Raw genomic sequence first — 22,136 nt, forward strand, 5'->3', positions numbered from 1 at the left:
CATGAGTGCCTTGTCAAATTTTTTGAACTGTTCAGAAGAGTTTATCCATCCCATTCATTGCATACTAATTAGAAGGTTAAAAATTGTGTTTATAATGGAAAAGCCTAGTAACTACCTTAATTGGTAAACAAATTCAGCAATACCAGTAGTAATACCAGGACAACATATTTTACTTATATAATGACATATTAATGCTTTATGTTATGCAGAGTATACCTTTTGCTATAGTAAGTACATATCATCATATTATTACCAAAACTACTACTTCTGTATTTATTCATAAGGAAACAGATCCTAAAAGTCTGACATTCTAACAAGGCTAGATTCTAAAAATGGGAGTATCAAACAAGTTACAAGAAAGTGATGGTGGTGACTGTTCTCAGTTAAAAGATTATAAGATGAGGGCCTTGATCAGATTCTTATTTAGAAAAACATTTTATAAGCCAAGTTTTTAAAAAGGTTTTAAAATTTTTATTGCAGATTTAAAAAATTGTGCATTCCAATAATTAAAATCATTTGAACAAACAAAAAAATGGCACTCTGATTAAATTGCATTTTACAGCTTACAGGACACCATGGACCAGCTTTGTTTAAACTCTCGATTTCACTGTCATCCCACCCAGCTTCTTCCTGCATTAACATGCAAGTTCTTTTTCTTCCCTGCCAGCCAGACTGGCAGATGGGAGAGGCAGGCACCTTCATTGTCAGTAATTCTTTGATGTGAAAAGGGGCAGCACAGTCATTTAAACTTGATCCAACCTCTGTGCATCTTATAAAGTTGAACAGCTAAAATAAGTGAAAAAGGTAATGCTTGTGGAATATACAGTGCGTATAAGTGGCAATGCCTCATTACAATTTACCTGCTTGCTTCTCCTGTTCAATCATTTCTTTTGAAGGTAGTGGATTATTCTCTTGTATTTTTGTCTTTTTCCAATTTCAACTTACTGAATTTCTCAATCTCCACTATTACTGGGTTTGTTAGACATGGCCGCAGAGAAGTAGAGCAAGATGCACAAGCGAGCAAAGTCTGGTCTGCACAGTGGCCCCTGCTGGATCTTTTTTTCCTAAAGATCCATTTGTCAGAGAAAGAATGAGAGAGAGAGAGCACAAGCAGGGGGAGTAGCAGGCAGAGGGAAAAGCAGGCTCCCTACTGAGCAGGGAGCCCAATGTGGGACTGGGTTCTGGGACCCTGGGATTATGACCTGAGCAAAAGGCGGACGGTTAACCGAATGAGCTACCCAGGCGTCCCTAAGCCAGTTTTTGAGATACTTTGGGAAATTATGGAATTATTTTTAATTTTCTAATGCCATGCTATTAAAATTAAGACAATCTCATTTTTAGGTTATGCATGAAGTAATTAGGAGTGAAATGTTAATAAAAATAAAGTGTGTCAGATGTTAACTAAGTCAGTCTTGGATGTGATGGATGTTTCACTATTATTTTAGCTTTTCTGTGATTTTTAGAAATTTTCAATACAAAAAGTTGGTGGGAAAATTTAGCTAGAAAAGACTTAAAATACAAAAAAAAAAGATATTTAGGGAAATGTGAATAATCTTATGTAGGAAACGTTCTATGGAGATATTTGATTCTATAAAAGTACAAAACAAAGGGTATATTAAAATACTAGATAGACCATAAATTGTTTTTGTAACCCACATGATAAATACCCATAAACACAAAAGAATTCTAAAAATTAATGAAAAATACTAGAAATTGTACACTATTGACAGGTAATTTACAAAAAATTCAAATGGCCAATAAGCAAATGAAAGCATGCTCAGTCTATCCAATATTTAAATGAATTCGGATTAAAGCAATGGCATATTTCTCATTAGATTGACAAAGAGCACCAATTACTATTAAATTGTAGGAAAATGTGCATCTCTGTTGATGCACTGTTGATGGGACTGAATGTGCTTTATCTGGAAAGTAATGTTACTATTCCAATAAAACAATAAATAAAAGGGTGTGTGGGTGGCTCAGTCAGCTAAATATCCAACTCTTGATTTTGGTTCAAGTCATGACCTCAGGGTCCTGGAATGAGGCCCGCCTCAGGCTCCTGGTTCAGTGGGGAGTCGGCTTGAGGATTCTCTGCCCCTTCCCTTCTCTCTCTCTCTCTCTCAAATGAATAAAATATTCTTTAAAAATACACTATTTTTGTTCCACAAACCTGATGTAAGAATCTATCTTACAGAAATAAAAACATACCTATACAAGTATTTATGTTTAATGGTATTTATGGACAATTGTTTGAAATAGCAAAGAAGGCAAAATAACATGAATGTTCAACAGAGAAACAACTTGAACATTTAATACCTCTCCATATGTAGTATTCTGCAGCTAATAACACTAAAATGAGTAAGTTAGATTTATATGTACCTGGAAAGATGTCCATTATGTATGTTGCAGGAAAGTTGCAGACTGATGTCCATGCAGTGACCCTGTTTAAATATATAAATATTCACAACCAAGGAAAAAAAATGTATAAACATGTACAAACATAAAAATGTACATTTAAACAAAAATCTTCAAAAGTACTCAAAAAGTACTCAAGTACTCAAAAGCTACAAAAGTACTGACTTAAGAAGTCAGATTTTCTTTTTTTTTTTTTTTAAGGTTTTATTTATTTAAGAGAGAGAATACAAGCAAGGGACAGAGGGAAAGAGATAAGCAGACTCCACAGTGAGAAGGGAGCCCGAGGAACATGGGGCTTGATCCCAGGACAGTGGGCAGAGTCTTAACTGCGCCACCCAGGTGTCCCAGGAAGCTAGATTATATGTATATTTGATATAATTTCCTGTTTTGCAGGAAATTCATTATGTAATTTCAGAAGGGTAATTCAAATATGAAAAAAAGCTACATAAAAATACACTTAATTTCTAACTTTTCTTTTGAGAATAAGTTAAACACTGTTAGAAGTAGAGAAAAAAGTAATGACGTAATGGCCCATTTGACAATCTTTATTCTTGTATTTGTTATAAAATTCATCTTAGAAAAGAATCTCTAATTCTAGAACTTTATTTATGGCCTAACTATATCAATGATAAAGACATTTATTTCATTATCAGGCCTTTAAGATTTCACAAACCTATTTTGTTTTTGTGTTTGTTTTTAATATCTCATTAAGTTGAACTAAGAATTGGGGTAGAGGGAAGAGTAAGAAGGGACTGTGAAGGAAGACTGTTACACAGAGGAATTTCCCTTTTTTAAGAGGACAAGGGTCCTATCTGTAGAAAAAGAATGGGATTGGTTTAGAGGAAGCAACTTGTCCTTTCATAAACTCAGTTGGCCTCCAGCTATAATGTCTAGAGTTTCCACCTCTGTGGTTACTTTTTGTAGCTAGAGCAGCATTTACAAAAATAGTTCACATGCAAAAGATATTAATAGACATTATAAGAAGGGATTCATGGTCAAGTAAGTCTCGCATATGAGGGGTTAAAGTTTCGAGAAATGCCTTTCCTAAAATATTTATTATAGCCCTGATAAAATAAAATGAACTTATTGCTCCAAAAAGTCATGTAAATATGCCACCATTTACAAGCTGGTTTGACCACAGAATCTTTTTTTTTTTTTCTTAAGATTTATTTATTTGACAGAGACACAGAGAGGGAACACAGGCAGGAGGAGTGGGAGAGGGAGAAGCAGGCCTCCTGCAGAGCAGGGAGCCCGTTGCAGGCCTCAATCCCAGGACTGCAGGATCAGGACCCAAGCAGAAGGCAGACGCTTAATGACTGAGCCACCCAGGCGCCCCCAGAATCTTTTTTTCTAATATCATCTGAATCATATTACTTAAAAAGTACTACAGGAAATTTTAGGCTAACATATTATCTGTAGAATTCAACACAGAGATATGGTCCTAAGGAAAAGAATTCAAAACAAGTAATTTTAAGGTAGCACAAGGTACTGTTACATCATTATAAAAACAAGGGCAACTGGGTGGCTCAGTGGGTTAAGCCTCTGCCTTCAGCTCAGGTCATGATCTCAGGATCCTGGGATGGAGCCCTGCATCAGGCTCTCTGCTCAGCAGGGAACCTGCTTCCCCTTCTCTCTCTGCCTGCCTCTCTGCCTACTTGTGATCTCTCTGTCAAATAAATCTTTAAAAAAATATATTTTTTGTATGTGACAATCATGCAATCCATTGAGTAGTGAAAGGTTTATTTATGATGTAATAAATTATAAAACCTGAGCAAAACAGACTGGTGATATTGGTAACAATGAGAGCTGTTGTGACTCCACAGCAATACTGTTAAATACTCATGAATTATGGTTCTCTAATATTTATTTGGTATGTAATGACTAACCTTTGAACTCTTAATTTGGCAAGTTGCACATAAACAATGTATTTAAGTTGTGAGTATCAATAGTTTAAAAAAATTTTTTTAAGATTTTATTTATTTGACAGAGAGACAGATAGACAGCAAGAGAGGAAACACAAGCAGGAGGAATGGGAAAGGTAGAAGCAGGCTTCGCTGAGCAGGGAGCCCAACCCTGTGGGGCTTGACCCCAGGATGCTGGGATCAAAGGCAGACGCTTAACAATTGAGCCACCTAAGTGCTCCTAAAATTTGTTAAACAATAAGACACATAACAATAAAAATATTAGGAGAATGTATCTTCAATAGATGACTTTAGGGATGCCTGGGTGGCTCAGTCAGTTAAGCGGTTGCCTTCAGCTTGGGTCATGATCCCAACATCCTGGGATCGAGTCCCACATCAGGCTCCTTGCTCAGCAGGGAGCCTGCTTCTCCCTCTGCCTCTGCCTGCCACTCTGCCTGCCTGTGTGCTCTCTCTCTCTCTGACAAATAAATAAAAATAAAATCCTTTAAAAAAAAATAGATGACTTTAGGAGGAACTTCATACCTTTACAGAGTCAATGAATTCATAATTCAAATAACAAAAAGGAAATTTAAAAAATTAGATCATAATTAAAATCTTTGTAGAACTATTGGGATGCTAGCACTGATAATTTGAACATCTAAAAAAATTAAAAAGGTTATTTTAATTTTACCTTGGCTATTATCTCAACAATAAGTCCTATTTGCAAATTCTCATATTGTAAGAAATAACTAAAAGCAAAATATCAAAGAACCTCAAAATTTCATGATGAAAAAAAATTCCCTGAAATCATTTAACAATGTATCATAAAATTAAATTGAGATTTTCTGAATGCCAGAAGTTGATTCTATGCTAGTACATTGGTTTTAAGGCAAATATTAATTTTAAAACTCAACTACTAATCATTCAGCCAAAATGTGTTTTCTTTTTTTTTTTTTAAGATTTTATTTATTTATTTGAGAGAGAGTGAGAGAGAGCATGAGAGGCAAGAAGGTCAGAGGGAGAAGCAGACTCCCCATGGAGCTGGAAGCCTGATGCGGGACTCGATCCCGGGACTCCGGGACTGTGACCTGAGCCAAAGGCAGTTGCTTAACCAACTGAGCCACCCAGGCGCCCCAAAATGTGTTTTCAAAGAGCTTTTGCAGGTAATAATACTGTATGAATTTTTTAACTTAAATTTTGTACACATGGTCATGTAATCTGTTTTTAGAACACTGAAAAACACATATTTCAAAACCATTCACTGAGAGAATTAAAATAACTTGAGGCTGTATCAGATCATTTTTCCATCATAATCATCTCTTACAAATATAATTTGTAGGGGTGCCTGGGTGGCTCAGTGGGTTAAAGCCTCTGCCTTCAGCTCAGGTCATGATCCCAGAGCCCTGGGATCAAGCCCCGCATCAGGCTCTCTGCTCAGCAGGGAGCCTGCTTCTCTCTCTCTGCCTGCCTGTCTATTTGTGATCTCTAAGACTATGGACTCTGAAAAACAATCTGAGGGGTTTGAAGTGGCAGGAGCAGGGCAGGAGGTTGGGGTACCAGGTGGTGGGTATTATAGAGGGCACGGATTGCATGGAGCACCTGGTGTGGTGAAAAAATAATGAATACTTTATATTATTTATGCTGAAAATTTAAAAAAAATTTTTTAAATAAATAAAATCTAAATATATATATATATATATATAATTTGTAGACTTTTGAAATCTAATTAATCTATAACAGATTAAATCTTGGACATTCCTGAAGAATGGCATTCCTTTGTATTCTTTTAATTGGTAGATATTATTTATAATTTATTTAGAATATTTATATCTATCATTATAAGGGAATCTGGTCTTTAATTTTTTTATTTTTGTTTAATTTGACACCATTCTTGTATTCTTATAATGATATGTCTATCATTATAAGGGAATGTGCGTCAAAAATTTTATTGAGGGAAGAGGCTGGAAAATCTTAAGTGTTTAAGACTATTTAGCCTAAGTTTCTCAAAAACCACAAGCTACTATATCTCAACTATGATGAAACAGATAACCTAAGTAGCCATATAAATGAATAACCATTAAAGAAACTGAATTTATAATTGTAAAGCTCCCTAAAAATCCTCAGGCCCAAAAGGATTCACTTGCAAATTTTCACAAACTGAAAAATGAACACAAATTTTATACAACTTCTTTCAGAAAACAGAAAAGAAACACCTCCCAACTCATTCTATTAAGCCAATATTATACAATATAAAATTAGACAAAGACTAGGGGGGAGAGAGAGAGGAAGGAAGAAAGGAAAAAATAATATGACAGAATTATTATTTTTTATAATCTAAGAAAAATCTCCAACAAAATGTTAGTATATCAATTCCAACAAGAAATTATATGACATGACTATGTGAAATTTATTAGTTATGTGAGGACTGGTTTTACATTAAAAAATCAATCCATGTAATCCACCATATAAACAGGTTGAAGAAAAAAGTCATATATTCATATCATATATCTGAATAAAATCCAATATGCATTCGTTATTTTTAAAAAAAGCTAAACTGTCGAAGGAGCCAAGATGCCCTTCAACAGACAAATGGACAAAGAAGATGTGGTCCATATATATAATGGAATATCACTCAGCCATCAGAAAGGATGAATACCCAACTTTTGCATCAACATGGGTGGAACTGGAGATTATTGTAAATGAAATAAGTCAAACAGAGAAAGACAATTATCATATGGTTTCACTTATTTGTGGAATAGCACAAGGAATATCATGGAGGATATTAGGAGAAGGAAGGGAAAAATGAACAGGGGGGATCAGAGGGGGTGACAAACCATGAGAGACTATAAACTCGGAGAAACAAACTGAGGGTTTTAGAGGGGAGGGGGGTGGGGAGATGGGTGAGCCCAGTGATGGGTATTAAGGAGGGCATGTATTGCATGGAGCACTGGGTGTTATATGCACACAATGAATCATGGAACACTACATCAAAAACAAATGATGTACTGTATGGTGACTAACATAATAAAAAAATTATTTAAAAAAATAAAAATTAAAAAGTTAGGAGCAGAGGGGAACTTCAGTTTAAAAAAGAACATCTACATAAAGCCAACAGCTTACATTGTACTTCATGGTGAAAGACTGAATATTTCCCCCCAAGATTTGGAAAAACATGGATGTCTGCTCTTGTCTGTGTTATCCAACATAGCACTAACAGTTACAGCCAGCATAATAATGCAAACGAAAGACAGAAAAGACACAGACAAAAAGACACAGACTAGAAAGGAAGATATAAAACTGTCACTGTCCATAGATGACATGATTATCTATGTAGAAAACCCCAAGGAATTTACTAAAATATGAAACAAAACCTTTCAGAATGAATTGGTGAGTTCTGCAGCAAGGTCACAGATTACCAGATCAACATACAGATATATATTTTTATAGTTTGTATATACTAATGATGAACAGGTAAAAATTGGATTTAAAAACATAACACTACTTAGAACTTTTCCAAAGAAAGTGAGATACTTAAGTATATATACTTACAAATCATGTATAAGATCTGTATGCCAAAAATTACAAATCCCAATAAAAAGTTTTAAGATGATGTCAATTTCCTAGGGCTGCCATCACAAATTACCACAAGCTTTGTGTTTTCAAACAGCACAAATCTACTACAGTTTTGGGGAACAGAAGTAAAAAATTAAGGTATTGGCAGGGCCATGTTTTATCTGAAGGCAGGGGTTGGATCCTTTCTTTCCCCTCTAGTTTCTAGCAGTTACTACTAATTCTTGGTGTTCCTTGGCCTGTAGATGCATCATTCCAATCTGTCTGATTTCACATGGCCTTCCCTGTGAGTTTGTGTCCACATTTCCCTCTTCTTATCAGAACACCAGCCATTATAGCAGTGCCCACTCTAGTCCAATATGATCTCTGTCTTAACTTGAATATACCAGCAAAGACCCTATTTCCAAATTAGATCACACTCAAAAGTACTGGGAGTTGGTACTTGAATATTTTGGAGAACACAAACTAACAACAATAACCTAAAAATGGAAAGATATACTAGATTAATGGATTAAAAGACTTACCAAAGATATAAATTATTTCTAAACAGAATTCCTATTAAAACCTCAGCAAGATTTTGTAAATATAGGTAAGCTTATTCTAGTATTTATTTGAAATGGCAAAAACTAAGAATAGGTAAATCAGCTTGAAAAAGAATAAAGTAGGAGAAATCCTATTAAGACATGCTATAAAATGACAGTAATCACAGCAGTGTGATATTGGCAGATGGAAAGACAGATCATTGGATGGAAGTAGAAAAACTTGAAGTAAGATATACACAAATATATTCAATAGATTTCTGAGAGAGTACAAAAGCAATTTAATGGAGGCAAGACACTCTTTTCAACAAATGATGCTTGTAAAAATGGACATCCATTAGCCAAAACAAACTAAGAACATTAAGCCAAAGCATACAACATATATGAAAAATTAACTCAAAACAGATTACAGACTTATGTATAAAACATGTAAAATAATAAAAATTTATGCAAAAACAGTTAAAGTCTTTGGAATCTGGGTAGGCAGGGAGTCTTTAGATTTGACACCAAAGCAAAACCTATAAAAGGAAAAATTGATAAAGCAGAACTTGTCAAAGTTGAAAACTTTTGCTCTTCAAAAGACCCAACTAAAAGGTGAAAAAAAAAAAAAGCTACACATCAAGAAAAATATTGGGGTGCCAGGGTGGCTCAGTGGGTTAAGGCCTCTGCTTTTGGCTCAGGTCACAATCTCAGGGTCCTGGGATCGAGCCCCGTATTGGGCTCTCTGCTCAGCCTGCTTCCCTTCCTCTGTCTCTGCCTGCCTCTCTGCCTACTTGTGATCTCTGTCTGTCAAATGAATAAATAAAATCTTAAAAAAAAAAGAAAATTATTTACAACCACACAGTGAAGGACTAGTATCATCAAAAATATAGAAAATACTCTTTCAAAACCCAACAATAAAAAATAAGACAATTCAAAGATCAGTAAAAGACACAGGTATGTCACCAAACTGGATAGAGAGATGACAAGCACATACATGAAAAGGTACTCAAGATCATTAGGCCATTAGAGGAATGCAAATTAAGATCAAGAAGAGACATCATTACACACCTATCACAATGGCTAAAACAAAAAGCGATGATAACATCAAAGGCTGAGAAAGTCATATGCTACCAGTGTGAATATAAAATGGTAAAGCCACTTTCAAAAATAACTTGTCCAATTCTTATAAAAGGAAACATGAATTTAAGACCCAGAAATTGTACTCTAAAAGTACAGCATAGTTAATAAAACATAGTAATAATATTGTAACAATGTTGTATAAAGACAGATGGCAACCAGGATATTGTGGTCAGTACTGAGTAAGGTGCAGAACTGTCCAATCACTACAGTGTGTATCTGCAACTAATATAACATTGTATGTCAACTACACTTCAACTGAAAAAAGAGAAAGATTACTTGAGCCCAGAAGGAAAAAAAATTTTTAAATAGTAAGTAAAAATAAAAGTTCAATAATAACTACTGTTTATGAAGTATAATCTACTTATTATACACTGCTTTAAGCCTTTATATGTATTTATGTCTTTTAAACCATTATAATGAGAATGATAGTTTTACAAATGAAAAAAACTAAAGCAACAGGGGTTAACTAACTTTCCCAAAGGAACACACATGTAGTAAATAGTGGGGCTCAGATCATGCTAAACAAGAGAATGATGCAAAACAAGAAAACCCTACATTCTATGGTTCTGCTCTTGCATGAATTCACTAATATATAACAAAGACTGAAATATGATGGAAACTTATTCTCCATTGTATTAATCTAGTCTTTCCTTGTTTGAATTTTCTGATAGTTACCTACAAGTACAAGTAGAGAGAGATTCCTACCTCCATAATCTGTAATTATCTGATATTCCAAAACTGAGTACCAATGAGTAGACAAAAGATTTAATAAATTTGTATTTTCTCAATTATGAAGTTTATGATGTTGGGTAAGGTGTGAGTGACGTCTGAAGTCCTTACCACATTCATTACATTTATAAGCCTTTTCACCAGAATGAATTTTCTGATGTTGAGTAAGTTGTGAGCCACGATTAAAGGCCTTCCCACATTCATTACATTTGTATGGTTTCTCACCAGTATGAATTCTCTGGTGCTGAGTAAGATGTGAACCACGAATAAAGGCTTTCCCACATTCATTACACTCATAGGGCTTCTCACCAGTATGAACTCTCTGATGGTAAGTTAGCTGTGAGCCACGAATAAAAGCTTTACCACATTCCTTACATTCATATGGTTTCCTACCAGAGTGAGAAATCTGATGTAGAGTAAGTTGTGAGGCACAAATAAAGATCTTCCCACACTGCTTACATTCACAGGGATTCTCACCTGTATGAATTCTCTGATGTTGAGTCAATTGTGAGCTATAAATAAAGGCCTTACCACACTCTTTACATTCATAGGGTTTTTCACCAGTATGAATCCTCTGATGCTGAGTAAGATGTGAGCCACGAATAAAGGCTTTCCCACATTCCTTACATTCAAAAGGTTTTTCACCAGTGTGAATTTTTTGATGTTCGGTAAGTTGTGAGCCACGAATAAATGATTTCCCACATTCTTGACATTCATAGGGTTTTTCACCAGTATGAATCCTCTGATGACGAATAAGCTGTGAGCCATAGTTAAAGGCCTTTCCACATTGCTTACATTCATGTGGTTTCCTACCTGTATGAATCCTCTGATGTTCAGTAAGTTGGGAGCCACGAATAAAGGACATCTCACAATCTTTACACTTATAGGGTTTTTCGCCAGTATGAAGTCTGTGATGTAGAGTAAGCTGTGAGCCATAACTAAAGGCTTTCCCACATTTCTTACATTTATAGGGTTTCTCACCTGTATGAATTCTCTGATGTTCTGTAAGTTGGGAGCCACGAATAAAGGCCTTTCCACACTCTTTACATTGATAGGGTTTCTCCGCAGTATGAACTCTCTGATGGTAAGTAAGTTGAGATCCACGAAAAAAGGCCTTCCCACATTCATTACATTCATAGGGTCTTTCACCAGTATGAATTCTTTGATGCTGGGTAAGATGAGAGCCACGAATAAAGGCCTTCCCACACTCCTTACATTTATAAGGTTTCTCCCCAGTATGAACTCTTTGATGATAAGTAAGCTGTGAGGCACAAATAAAGGTTTTTCCACATTCTTTACATTCATAGGGTTTCTTAACATGAACTCTCTGATGATAAATAAGTTCTGAGCTCTGAATAAAGGCCTTTCCACATTCTTTACATTCATAGAATTTTTCATCTGAATGATCTTGCTGATGTTCTGTAAGTTGAAAGCCATGGATAAAGTATTTTCTGCACACTTTACATTCATAGAATTTCTCAGGAAAATGAATTCCTCGTTTTAATGTAAGGGATGTAGTCTGGCTAAAATTGGGAATTTCTTTACAAGTGATTAATAGTTGCCTGAAAAGTCCCTCTTTATTTCCTAATTGGCTTTCAACCTGGTCTTTGCATTCCCTATAATCTCGAAAACTTTTACACTTATGTCTTGTAAGCTGTTCTATTATCTCCCATTGAGATGATTCTATTTCATAAATTCCTCTCTTTGAGGATAGCTTTTTGGTCTCACACCTGGATTCCCAGTCTGTAAGATAACAAGAAAGTAAATTTTATTTTTATTTATTTTTATTTTCATATTCCTTGAAAAATAAAAATCTCTAAGGTAGTAAGAGTAGACTCAAACTATCATACTCATAAGATGTCAATGGAATCAATGGAGCAGAAAAGAAATATCCAGAAACAACACCATTATAAGTGCAAATTTAGTACACCATAAAGCTAGCAGCTCAAATCAGTGGGAAAAACATGAACTCTTTTTAATAAATGAAACTGATAAACATATGGGTAGAAATATAGAAAAAAAGATAAAACTGCATTGCATTGACTCCTCATATAATATAGTTGGACAAATTCCAAATGGATCAGGTGTCCATATTTATACAAATGAAACCATATAAATAATTAGAATAAAAGTTGGGTGACTTCTTCTATAAACTAGGAATGGGGAAAAATTTCCTAATCATAATTTGATAAAATGACCACAACAGGGGCGCCTGGGTAGCTTAGTAGGTTAAACCTCTGCCTTCAGCTCAGGTCATGATCTCAGCCCCACATAAGGATCTCTGCTCAGCAGAGAGCCTGATTTCCCCTCTCTCTCTGCCTGCCTCTCTGCTTGTTGTGATCTCTCTCTCTCTGTGTCAAATAAATAAAGTATTTTTTTAAAAAGACCACAACATAGTTTAAAAAAAAAAGGTGGCATGTCAAAAACAAGATAGGGTAAATAAAATGACAAATATTTGCAAAATTGCAATATGCCTATTATATACCTAATATATAGTTTCTAAAATCACACTTTAAAAAAGACTACGATATAAAAGTGGACATCAGCACTATATAAAAATGGATTAGGAAAATGGACAGTTGATAGAAAAGTAATGTAAATAACTTTTAACCATATGAAAATATACTCAAATTTGAGGATATCTGGAATTCTCATAGCTTGCTGATGGGAATGCAAAGCAGTACAGCTGCTTTGTAAAATAGTTTTGCACTTCTTCAAAAAGTTAACACAGAGTTGCCACGTTACCTTTCAAGTTCACGCCAGGTTATATGTGTCCAAAATAGAGTTACCATATAACCCAGAAATCCCACTCATAGGTACAGAGCCAAGAGAACCAAAAATGACCTGTTTTTGCAGATATGCAGACATTTGCAAACGACATACCTGATAAAGGGTTAGTATCCAAAATCTATAAAGCACTTACCAAACTCAACCAAAAACCAAATAATCCAGTTAAGAAATAGGCAGAAGACACAAATAAATACTTTTCCAAAGAAGACACCCAGATGGTTAATGAACACATGAAAAGATGCTCAACATCACTCATCATCAGGGAAATACAAATCAAAACCATGATGAAATACCACCTCACACCTTTCAGAGTGGCTAAAATTAGCAACACAAGAAACAATAGGTGTTGGTGAGGGTGAAAAAAGGGAATCTTTTTGTACTATTGGTGGAAATGCAAACTGGTGCAGCTACTTTGGAGAATAATTTGGAGGTTCCTCAAAAGTTAAAAATAGAACTACCTTTGATCCAGCAATTGCATTCATTACTAGGTATATTTACCCAAAGGATACAAAAATACAGATTCAAAGGGGTACCTGCCCCCAATGTTTACATCAGCATTATCAATAATAACCAAACTATGGAGAGAGCCTGAATGTCCATCAAGTGTTGAATGGATAAAGAAGATGTGGCATATATTTATATTTACTTAAAAATGCCCTGCACTCCACCTAACCATTCCTCCTCCCTCCCCAAATCCAGGCAACCACTGATTGTTTTGTTAACTGCACTATTTACCTTTTCCAGAATGTGATATAGTTGAAATCATAAAGTATGTAAATTCTTCAAACTGGCTCCTTTCGGGTTCCTTCATGTCTTTCCATCACCCAGCAGCTAATTTGTTTTTCATTGCTGAATAATAGTCCTTTGTATGGATGAACCACATTTATGTTTATCCATTCACAAGGACATCTTAGTTGTTTTCAAGTTTTGGCAATTATGAACAAAACTTCCCATAAACATTTATGGGCAGGTTTTTGTATAAACGAAAGTCTTCAATTTATTTGGGTAAATATCGAGGAGAACAATTACTGGATCATACAGTAGGACTATGTTTAGTTCCATAAGAAAGTACCAAACTGTCTTCCAAACTGCCTGTACATGGGGCACCTCCATGGCTCTGTCAGTTATGTGTCTGACTCTTGCTTTCAGCTCAGGTCATGATCTCAGTGTCATGAGATCAAGCACCACATTGGGCTTGGCACTTATTGTGGACTTTGCTTCAGATTGTTTTCCCCTGCCTCTTTTCCCCCACCCCCACTCACACTCTTTCTCTCTAAAACAAAACCAACATACAGGGACGCCTGGGTGGCTCAGTTGGTTAAGCAGCTGCCTTCGGCTCAGGTCATGATCCCAGCGTCCTGGGATCGAGTCCTACATCGGGCTCCTTGCTCAGCAGGGAGCCTGCTTCTCCCTCTGCCTCTGCTGCCATTCCGTCTGCCTGTGCTCGCTCTCTCCCTCTCTCTCTCTGACAAATAAATAAAATCTTTAAAAAAAAAAAAAAAAAAAAACCAACATACAAACACACAAAGTAGCTGTTATCATTTTGCATTTTCACCAACAATGAAAGAGAGCTCCTGTTGCCCACATTCTTGATAGCATTCGAAGCTGTCAGTGTTCTGGATTTTAGTCATTCTAAGGAATATGTAGTTATGTCTCATGGTTGTTTAAATTTGTAATACCCTCATGACATACAACACTGAGCCACTTTTCATATACTTATTTACCATGAGTTTATCTTCTCTAGTGAGGCATCTGTTCAGATCTCGTGGCCACATCTAAATTGGGTTGTTTTGTTATTCTTGAGTTTTAAGAGTTCTTTGTATATTTTATCTGTAAGTCCTTTATCAGACATTTGTTTTACAAAGAATTTTCTCCCAGTCCATTGCTTGTCTTTTCATTCTCTTAACTGTCTTTCACTCAACAGAAGTTTTTAATTTAATGAAAACCAATTTTCAACTTTTTTGTTCATGATTATATTTTTGGTGTTTATATGAAAACTCATTCTGAGCCCAACATCACCTAGATTTTTCCCTCTGTTATCTTCTAAAAGTTTTATAATTTTGCATTTTTACATTAAGGACTATGATCTATTTTGAATTCACTTCTGTGAAAGCTGTAACATCATATCTAGATTTTTTTTTAATGTGTGTATGTTCCTTATGAAAAAGACTATCATTTCTCCATTGGATTACCTTTGCTCATTTTCAAGGATCACCTGAGTATATTTGTGTAGGTCCATTTCTAGGGTTTCTATTCAGTTCCCTGGACATATTTATTCTTTCACCAATACTATGATGCCATTTGATTACCATAGTTTATAGGAAGTCAAGTTTGTCTCTCCTTTCCTGCATTACTACTGTCTTCTTTTCGTTATTTTCACTTCTTTTAGTTGATTTTTGTAGAACAATGTTTAAATTCCTTTCTCATATCCTTTTATGTACAGTTGACCCTTGAACAATAAAGGAGTTAAAGGGTCCCATGCAGTCAAAAATATGCGTATTATTCTTGACAACCCCAAAACTTAACAGCCTACCATTAACCAAAAGCTCAAGGATAACATAAACAGCTAATTAACACATAATTTCATATTATACTATATACTCTATTTTTACAATAAAGCAAGCTAGAGAAAAAAAATGTATTAAGAAAACCATAAGGGAGAGAAAATATATTTATAGTACTGTACTGTAAAAAATCCATGTATAAATGGATCTGCACAGTTTAAACAGTTTGCTCAAGGGTTGACAGTATATATTTTTATGTACAGCTATTTTCTTGTTATTACTGGTGGGGGTGTTACATTTACTAACACTAAAGTTATAAAATTATAAATACATGCTTTAAAGTTGTAACACTAATTTAAATTTATGCCAGCTTAATTTCAGTGATATACAAATACTTTACTCCTTTACATCTCAGTCCTCGCCCCTGTGATTGTCAATGTCACAAAATCACATCTTCATACATTTGTGCTAAAAAACAAACTGCCTCTGAATGCATTAGTCATTTAAAGTACACAGAAAACGTGATTTGGAGCTACAAACCAAGTTAGAATAAATACTAGCTTTTAGACTAATAACTGTGGGTTGCTTTCACTAATTGTGTTGGTCTTTTAAATCATACAGAAGACAAAAAGTAGTTACAAACAACTGTTACAATAAAAGCTTTTATAATTGCCCATATATTTACCTTTGTTCTTTATTTCTCTATATGGCTTCTAGCTATTGTCAAGTGTCCTTCCATAAACAGTTCTTGCAGATCAGGTATAGTGGTCACAAATGCCCTCAGCTTTTATCTGAAAATGACTTAATTTTTCCTCACTTTTGAAGCACACTTTTCCTGGATATAGAATTCTTGGTTGACAGTTTTTTGTCTTTTGGCATTCTAAATATATAATCCCACTACCTTCTGATATCTAATGTTTCTGATGAGATCTCGTCATCTCATTGAGGATCACTTGTGTGTAATTAGTTGCTACTCTCTTATTGCTTTCAAGATTCTTCATCTTTGACATTTGAATTAGAATGTGTTTTAGAATTGACATTTGAATTAGAATGTGTTTGATTAGAATGTGTCTTGATGTGGGTCTCTGAATTCTCCCTACGTTAAGTTTGTTGAGCTTCTTGTATGTTGGCCTTTCATAAAATTTGGAAAGTTTTTCAGCTATTTCTTCAAATATTATCTCTTTTTCTGGGACTCCCACAATGCATATGTTTGGCTCCTTCATAATGTCCCAAAGGTCCCTTAAGCTCTATTTACTTCTCTTGAACCTTTCTTCTTTCAATCCTCAGACTATATAATTCCCTAGCCTATCTTCAAGTTCACTGATTGTTTCTGCTGGCTCAAACCCCTCATTGAATCCCTCAAGTGAATTTTTCATTTAGATTTTTGTACTTTTTAGCTCCAGAATTTCTTTTTGGCATCTTCTTAGGTTTTCTATTGCTTTATTGATATTTCCATTCTGTTCATGTATAGTTTTAGTAACTTTCTTCATACACTCCTTTAGTTGGCTATCTCTAAGACTGTTGTTTTAATCTCTATGTCTAGCATATATATCATCAGGTCTTTTTAAGGAACAGTTTCTGTTGGTTTAATTTTTTTCCTTTCATGGGCCATATTTTCCTTATTTCTTATAACTTATGATTTTTTGCTAGAACACTGGACATTTTATATAATTCTAATAATAATGTGTTAACTCTAGAAATCAGAGTCTCTCCCCTTCCTCAGGGTTTGCTAATTTTTGTTACTGTTTTTGTTGTTTTGATCATTGTAGGCTTCTGAGCTGAGAACCACCCTTGGATATAAACTTCAGGTCTTCTCAGGTCTTTTTTGAGCCTTTCCCTGAGTATGCATGGTCACTTTCTAACTTTCCTATATATGTAGTTGTTTTTGAATGTCCTAGTCTTTAACATCTGGCTCCTGAATGGGAAAAAAGAAAAATGAACATGTTGAGAAAAGGAATGCCAGCCCTTTAAATCCACTGCAAGTCACTTTAGCCAGAAGGGGAGGGACTTGCAGGAACTGGGGAGGTGCAACAATGGCCACTTCTACTTTATCTACAACTCTGTGATCAAGACATTATTAGGAAACATAATGAGAAAACTTAATACTGTAAACATGTCAGTTTTCTCCCCAAATGATCTATAAATTCAATGCAATCTTAATAAAAATTCCAACCTATCTGAGAAGAGAGGGCTGTCAAGCTAATTAGAAAGACATAAGACCATGAATAGTCATGCCATTCTTAAAGAGAAGATGAAAATATTTTCTCCACTAGGTAGCAAGATGCATTAAAAGCAAGTATAATTGGGCGCCTGGGTGGCTCAGTGGGTTAAGCCGCTGCCTTCGGCTCAGGTCATGATCTCAGGGTCCTGGGATCGAGTCCCGCATCGGGCTCTCTGCTCAGCGGGGAGCCTGCTTCCCTCTCTCTCTCTCTCTACCTGCCTCTCCATCTACTTGTGATCTGTCTCTGTCAAATAAATAAATAAAAAATCTTTAAAAAAAAAAACAAGTATAATTAAAATAATGTGGTATTATCACAAAGTTTAAATATAGAAAGTACAAAAATATGCCCACATATAAAAAAAGAAAATTGTATTTCATAAAAGCAGCAATTTAGTAAGGGAGAAAATAAGCTTTACAATTAATCTTGTGAAAACAACTATAAGAAACTGGACCCCTATTTGAAGATCATGAGAGAAATCAAGTATAGGTAGGATAAAAACCTCAATGTGGAAGGCAACACTAAAAATCTTTTTAAAAATACTTGTATAGAAGAATATATTCATGAATGAAAGGTACAGAGAATTTTTTTTTTTTTTTTTTTGTGAGAGAGAGAGAGAGAGCTAGCTGGGCTATGGGAAAGAGACAGAATCTTAAGCAGGTTCCATGCTCAGCATGAAGCCAGGCACAGGGCTCAATCTCATGACCCTGAAATCGTGACCTGAGCTGAAATCAAAAGTCAGATGCTCAACCAATTGAGCCACCCAGATGCTCCCAGAAGGATATTTTGTAATAGCTCACAAAAAATACCCATCATAAAGTAAAAGATTAACAATTCTACTACTTTAAAACTAGGAGCTTTTATTCATCTAAAGTTCTAGAAAAAGAGTGAAAAGCCAAGCCACACAGCAAAAGACACCTAAAACACAAATATAGTAACTACAGTATACCAAAAAACCCACTAACCAGAAGAGAAAAAATAACAAACCAATAGAAAAATAAGCCAAAGACATGAACAGGAATCTATAAAAGAAAAGTTCTAAATGGTGCACGTATATGTATATATACATACACAATACACATACACACACACACACACAAACTCATTAGTAATCAAAGAGATGGAAACAGAATTTCAATGGCCGATACAAACCCACTAGAGTCGCAAAAATTTTTAAATCTGCACTCAAGGATGTGGTGCAACCAAATTCTCATATACTATTGATAGGCGTGTACACAGGTACAATTACTTTGGAACATAGCTTGGCATTATCTAGTAAAATCAAGAATATCCATATCTTTTGACCTGGCACTTTTATTCTCAGATAGAATCCCAGAGAACCTCACACTCAGGTATAAGAGTAAATATGTCAAGTGACATGTGTCACATTACCCTAATAGCCAAATTAAAAATGACCCAAATTTTAATCAAGAATATACTGAAAGTTAATAACCAAGAGTTAATTTTGGTCTACTCAAACAACGGAATTCTTACAAAAATAAATGAACTGGAGCTATGAATGCAGCTCTCACAAATATAACAATGAATGAAAGGAGCACTACACAAAAGAATATGTACAATATGATGTCACTCACCAAAATTCTAAAAAACAGACAAAATTAAACAATACTTTTTGAAATGAATACATAGGTCATATATATATATTCATAGGGTATTTCTGGAGTCCTGGCAATGTTCTCTTTCTTGTAATGGGTGGTTATCCATTGAACTATACACATGTTTTACACACTTTCCTGTGTATTTCACTATTCAAAAAGATTTTTAAAATTTATGTGGCTGCTTTTTTAAATGTTAGCAATACTGACTAAATGAAAATTCTGTAAATAAGAACACTGGCTTCCCCTAAAGCTCCCTGAAAGGAGCCAGAGCAAATTTGGAACCTGATGTTTGTATTCTCCTTTCAACTGAAGAAGTTTGAGTTGGCCCAGTGTGGTAGAACAAGAAGTAAAGAGATGGCAATCCATATAAAAAACTAGATTAAGTTGGGATGTCCGGATGGTTCAGTTGGTTAAGCCACTGCTTAATTTGTCTCAGGTCATGATCCCAGGGTCCTGGGATCAAGTCCCATATCGGGCTCCTTGCTTAGTTGGGAACATGCTTCTCTCTGCCTTCCACTTTGACTACTTGTGCTCTCTCTCTCTCTGACAAATACATAAATAATAAAAATATTTTTTAAAAATCTTAAAATCTTAAAAATCTTTTTTAAAAAATTAGACTAAGAGATACCAAATTTATTAAATGAGTCTGGCATCAACTAGAGATCAAAGGGATTCTTCTATATCTAAAGTATGAAATGCATTACAATCTAATTTTTTTAAATAAAAAATTACAATATTTGTAAAAAAAAATAATAATTTCTTGGGCGTGTTATAAAACTGTCTAGCGAGGACGAGAAAAGACATCCAGCAATGGCTATACCTGTAGATGAAAGAGGCAAGGAAGAGTGGGAGGTGAAGAAGTATAGCTTATTCATGGCTATCAAGGAGAGCAGAGTAATGGAATGGAAAGTGTAACATCAAGCACAATTTTTTTTTTTAATACGGAAGACATATTTTACCAAGAGCACATGGGATTTTGAAGGCTCACTTAAATCAGAGGCACACTGATTTCTGCAGATCTCCTTTACAGGTGTTGCGGCCAAAGAGGAATGGTCTTACAAGGATTACTATTATTCGATTATAGCTCAGAAATTACTGTAAGAAAACCTAAAAGATCATTACTGAGAATGAGATCAAGAAAGATTTCTCAGGATGCAATGAGATATACAGGCTGAAACCCAAAGAAGCAGAGCAGTTAGTCAAATGAGTAGGGCATTCCAGACAGAGTGAGTGATGTAAGAGGGTGGAGCACATGTACTGGATATATAGATTCTAGATGTATCTGAGATAATAAATGAAGGCTCCTGTGGCTGGAGTCTAATGAGAAAGGGGAGAGATATCTAAGGTAGGTCTTTCTGTTTCACTCTCGTTCCCATTTTATTTTCTATACAGTATCCAGAGTTGTCTTTGAAAATAACAAGTTTAACCACATCACTCTCCTGCTTGAAATCAGCCAATCGCTACTGTAGTTTCAATGTAATCCTAATTCTTTTGTCACGGCATACATGTCCCTACATGACCTAGCCCCACCTCTTCATTTTCAACTTTTTTTTTTAAAAGATTTTATTTGTTTGAAAGAGAGAGTGAGTGAGAGAGAGCATGTGCAGAGAGAAGGTCAGAGGGAGAAGCCAACTTCCCACGAATTGGGAGCCCAGTGCAGGCCTTGATACCAGTACTCTGAGATCATGACCAGAGCCGAAGGCAGTGGCCCAACTAACTGAGCCACCCAGGTGGCCTTCATTTTCAACTTTTATTATCCCTCACTCACTGGATCAAAAATATAAGTAAAATTGTTATCACTGGAGAAGGAGGACTATTCCCTATTTGAAAATATAAGGGAATGTGAAAGAAAAACAAGGAAGTGGTAAATGGGGTAAAGAAGGAGTTTCCTTTGGTAACTGATGCTAAAGTTATTTTGCCTTCCAGTATTCCTTTAAGCTTCTACTCCACAGGTCTTGTTCTGGTCTTTGAGGAGAACTTCTCAGCTACTATCTCAAAGCTGTAGCCAACAAATTAAGCGATTTGACTGTTCTCCACAATGGCCTCCCCTTGTTTAATCATCTCTTACTCACCTGAACTCTGATTTCTTGACACATCCTGCACAACCTTCCAGGGCTCTTTCCCTTGCTTCAATAAGGAAAGCACATCTGCTTTAGAAATGGAAAATCCTGCTTATAAGAATGGAAAAAGATATAATTATACCATGCTTTCCCAGAATTAAAATTGAGTCCATTTTTCAAGAAGTAAGAAGGTCAATTACAGAAAGATTCAGAGAATGGGGCACCTTGGTGGCTCAGTGGGTTAAGCACTGGCCTTTAGCTGAGGTCACGATTTCAGGGTCTTGGGATCAAGCCGGGCACTGGGCTCCTTACTTAGTGAAGAGTGTGCTTCTTCCTCTCCCTTTGCCCCTCCCCTCACCTTGTGCGTTCACATGCTCTCTCTGTCACTCTCTCACGCTCAAATAAATAAACACATCATCTTTTTTTTTTTTTTAAGATTTATTTATTTATTTATTTGACAGCGATCACAAGTAGGCTGAGAGACAGGCAGAGAGTAGGAAGCAGGCTCCCCGCTGAGCAGAGAGCCCAATCTGGGGCTCGATCCCAGGACCCAGGGATCATGACCTGAACTGAAGGCAGAAGCTTTAACCCACTGAGCACCCCCAGGCACCCCATGAATATGTAATCTTTTTTTAAAAATTCAGAGGAAGGATATTTGAAGAATAGAG

The 22,136-nt window shown here is 35.5% G+C and overlaps 1 protein-coding gene and 1 long non-coding RNA gene across 4 annotated transcripts in view; both read right to left on the bottom strand.

Annotated features, from left to right (window-relative positions):
• LOC101688321 (zinc finger protein 420) overlaps nucleotides 1-22,136 on the bottom strand; it is a 95,428-nt gene that overhangs the window by 54,976 nt on the left and 18,316 nt on the right. Inside the window, exons 4-5 of one of the 3 annotated variants that reach the window (XM_045076529.1) lie at nucleotides 21,481-21,579; nucleotides 10,388-12,019 (exon numbers count right to left, since the gene is read on the bottom strand). In XM_045076529.1, coding sequence (XP_044932464.1) covers nucleotides 10,388-12,019; nucleotides 21,481-21,579 — 1,731 coding nt within the window. Of the gene's footprint in view, nucleotides 1-9,160; nucleotides 12,020-21,480; nucleotides 21,580-22,136 lie in introns of those variants that run through there. The other 2 variants (XM_045076527.1, XM_045076528.1) reach the window with 2 other exon arrangements.
• LOC123391029 lies at nucleotides 449-4,049 on the bottom strand. Its single transcript, XR_006605670.1, has 2 exons — nucleotides 2,380-4,049; nucleotides 449-786 (listed from the first exon to the last, which is right to left on the bottom strand). It is a non-coding gene; the product is annotated as an uncharacterized LOC123391029 (long non-coding RNA).

This window comes from Mustela putorius, unplaced genomic scaffold (assembly GCF_011764305.1).
Source record: "Mustela putorius furo isolate JIRA1106 unplaced genomic scaffold, ASM1176430v1.1 tig00000174_pilon_pilon_pilon, whole genome shotgun sequence".
Lineage (NCBI taxonomy): Eukaryota > Metazoa > Chordata > Mammalia > Carnivora > Mustelidae > Mustela > Mustela putorius.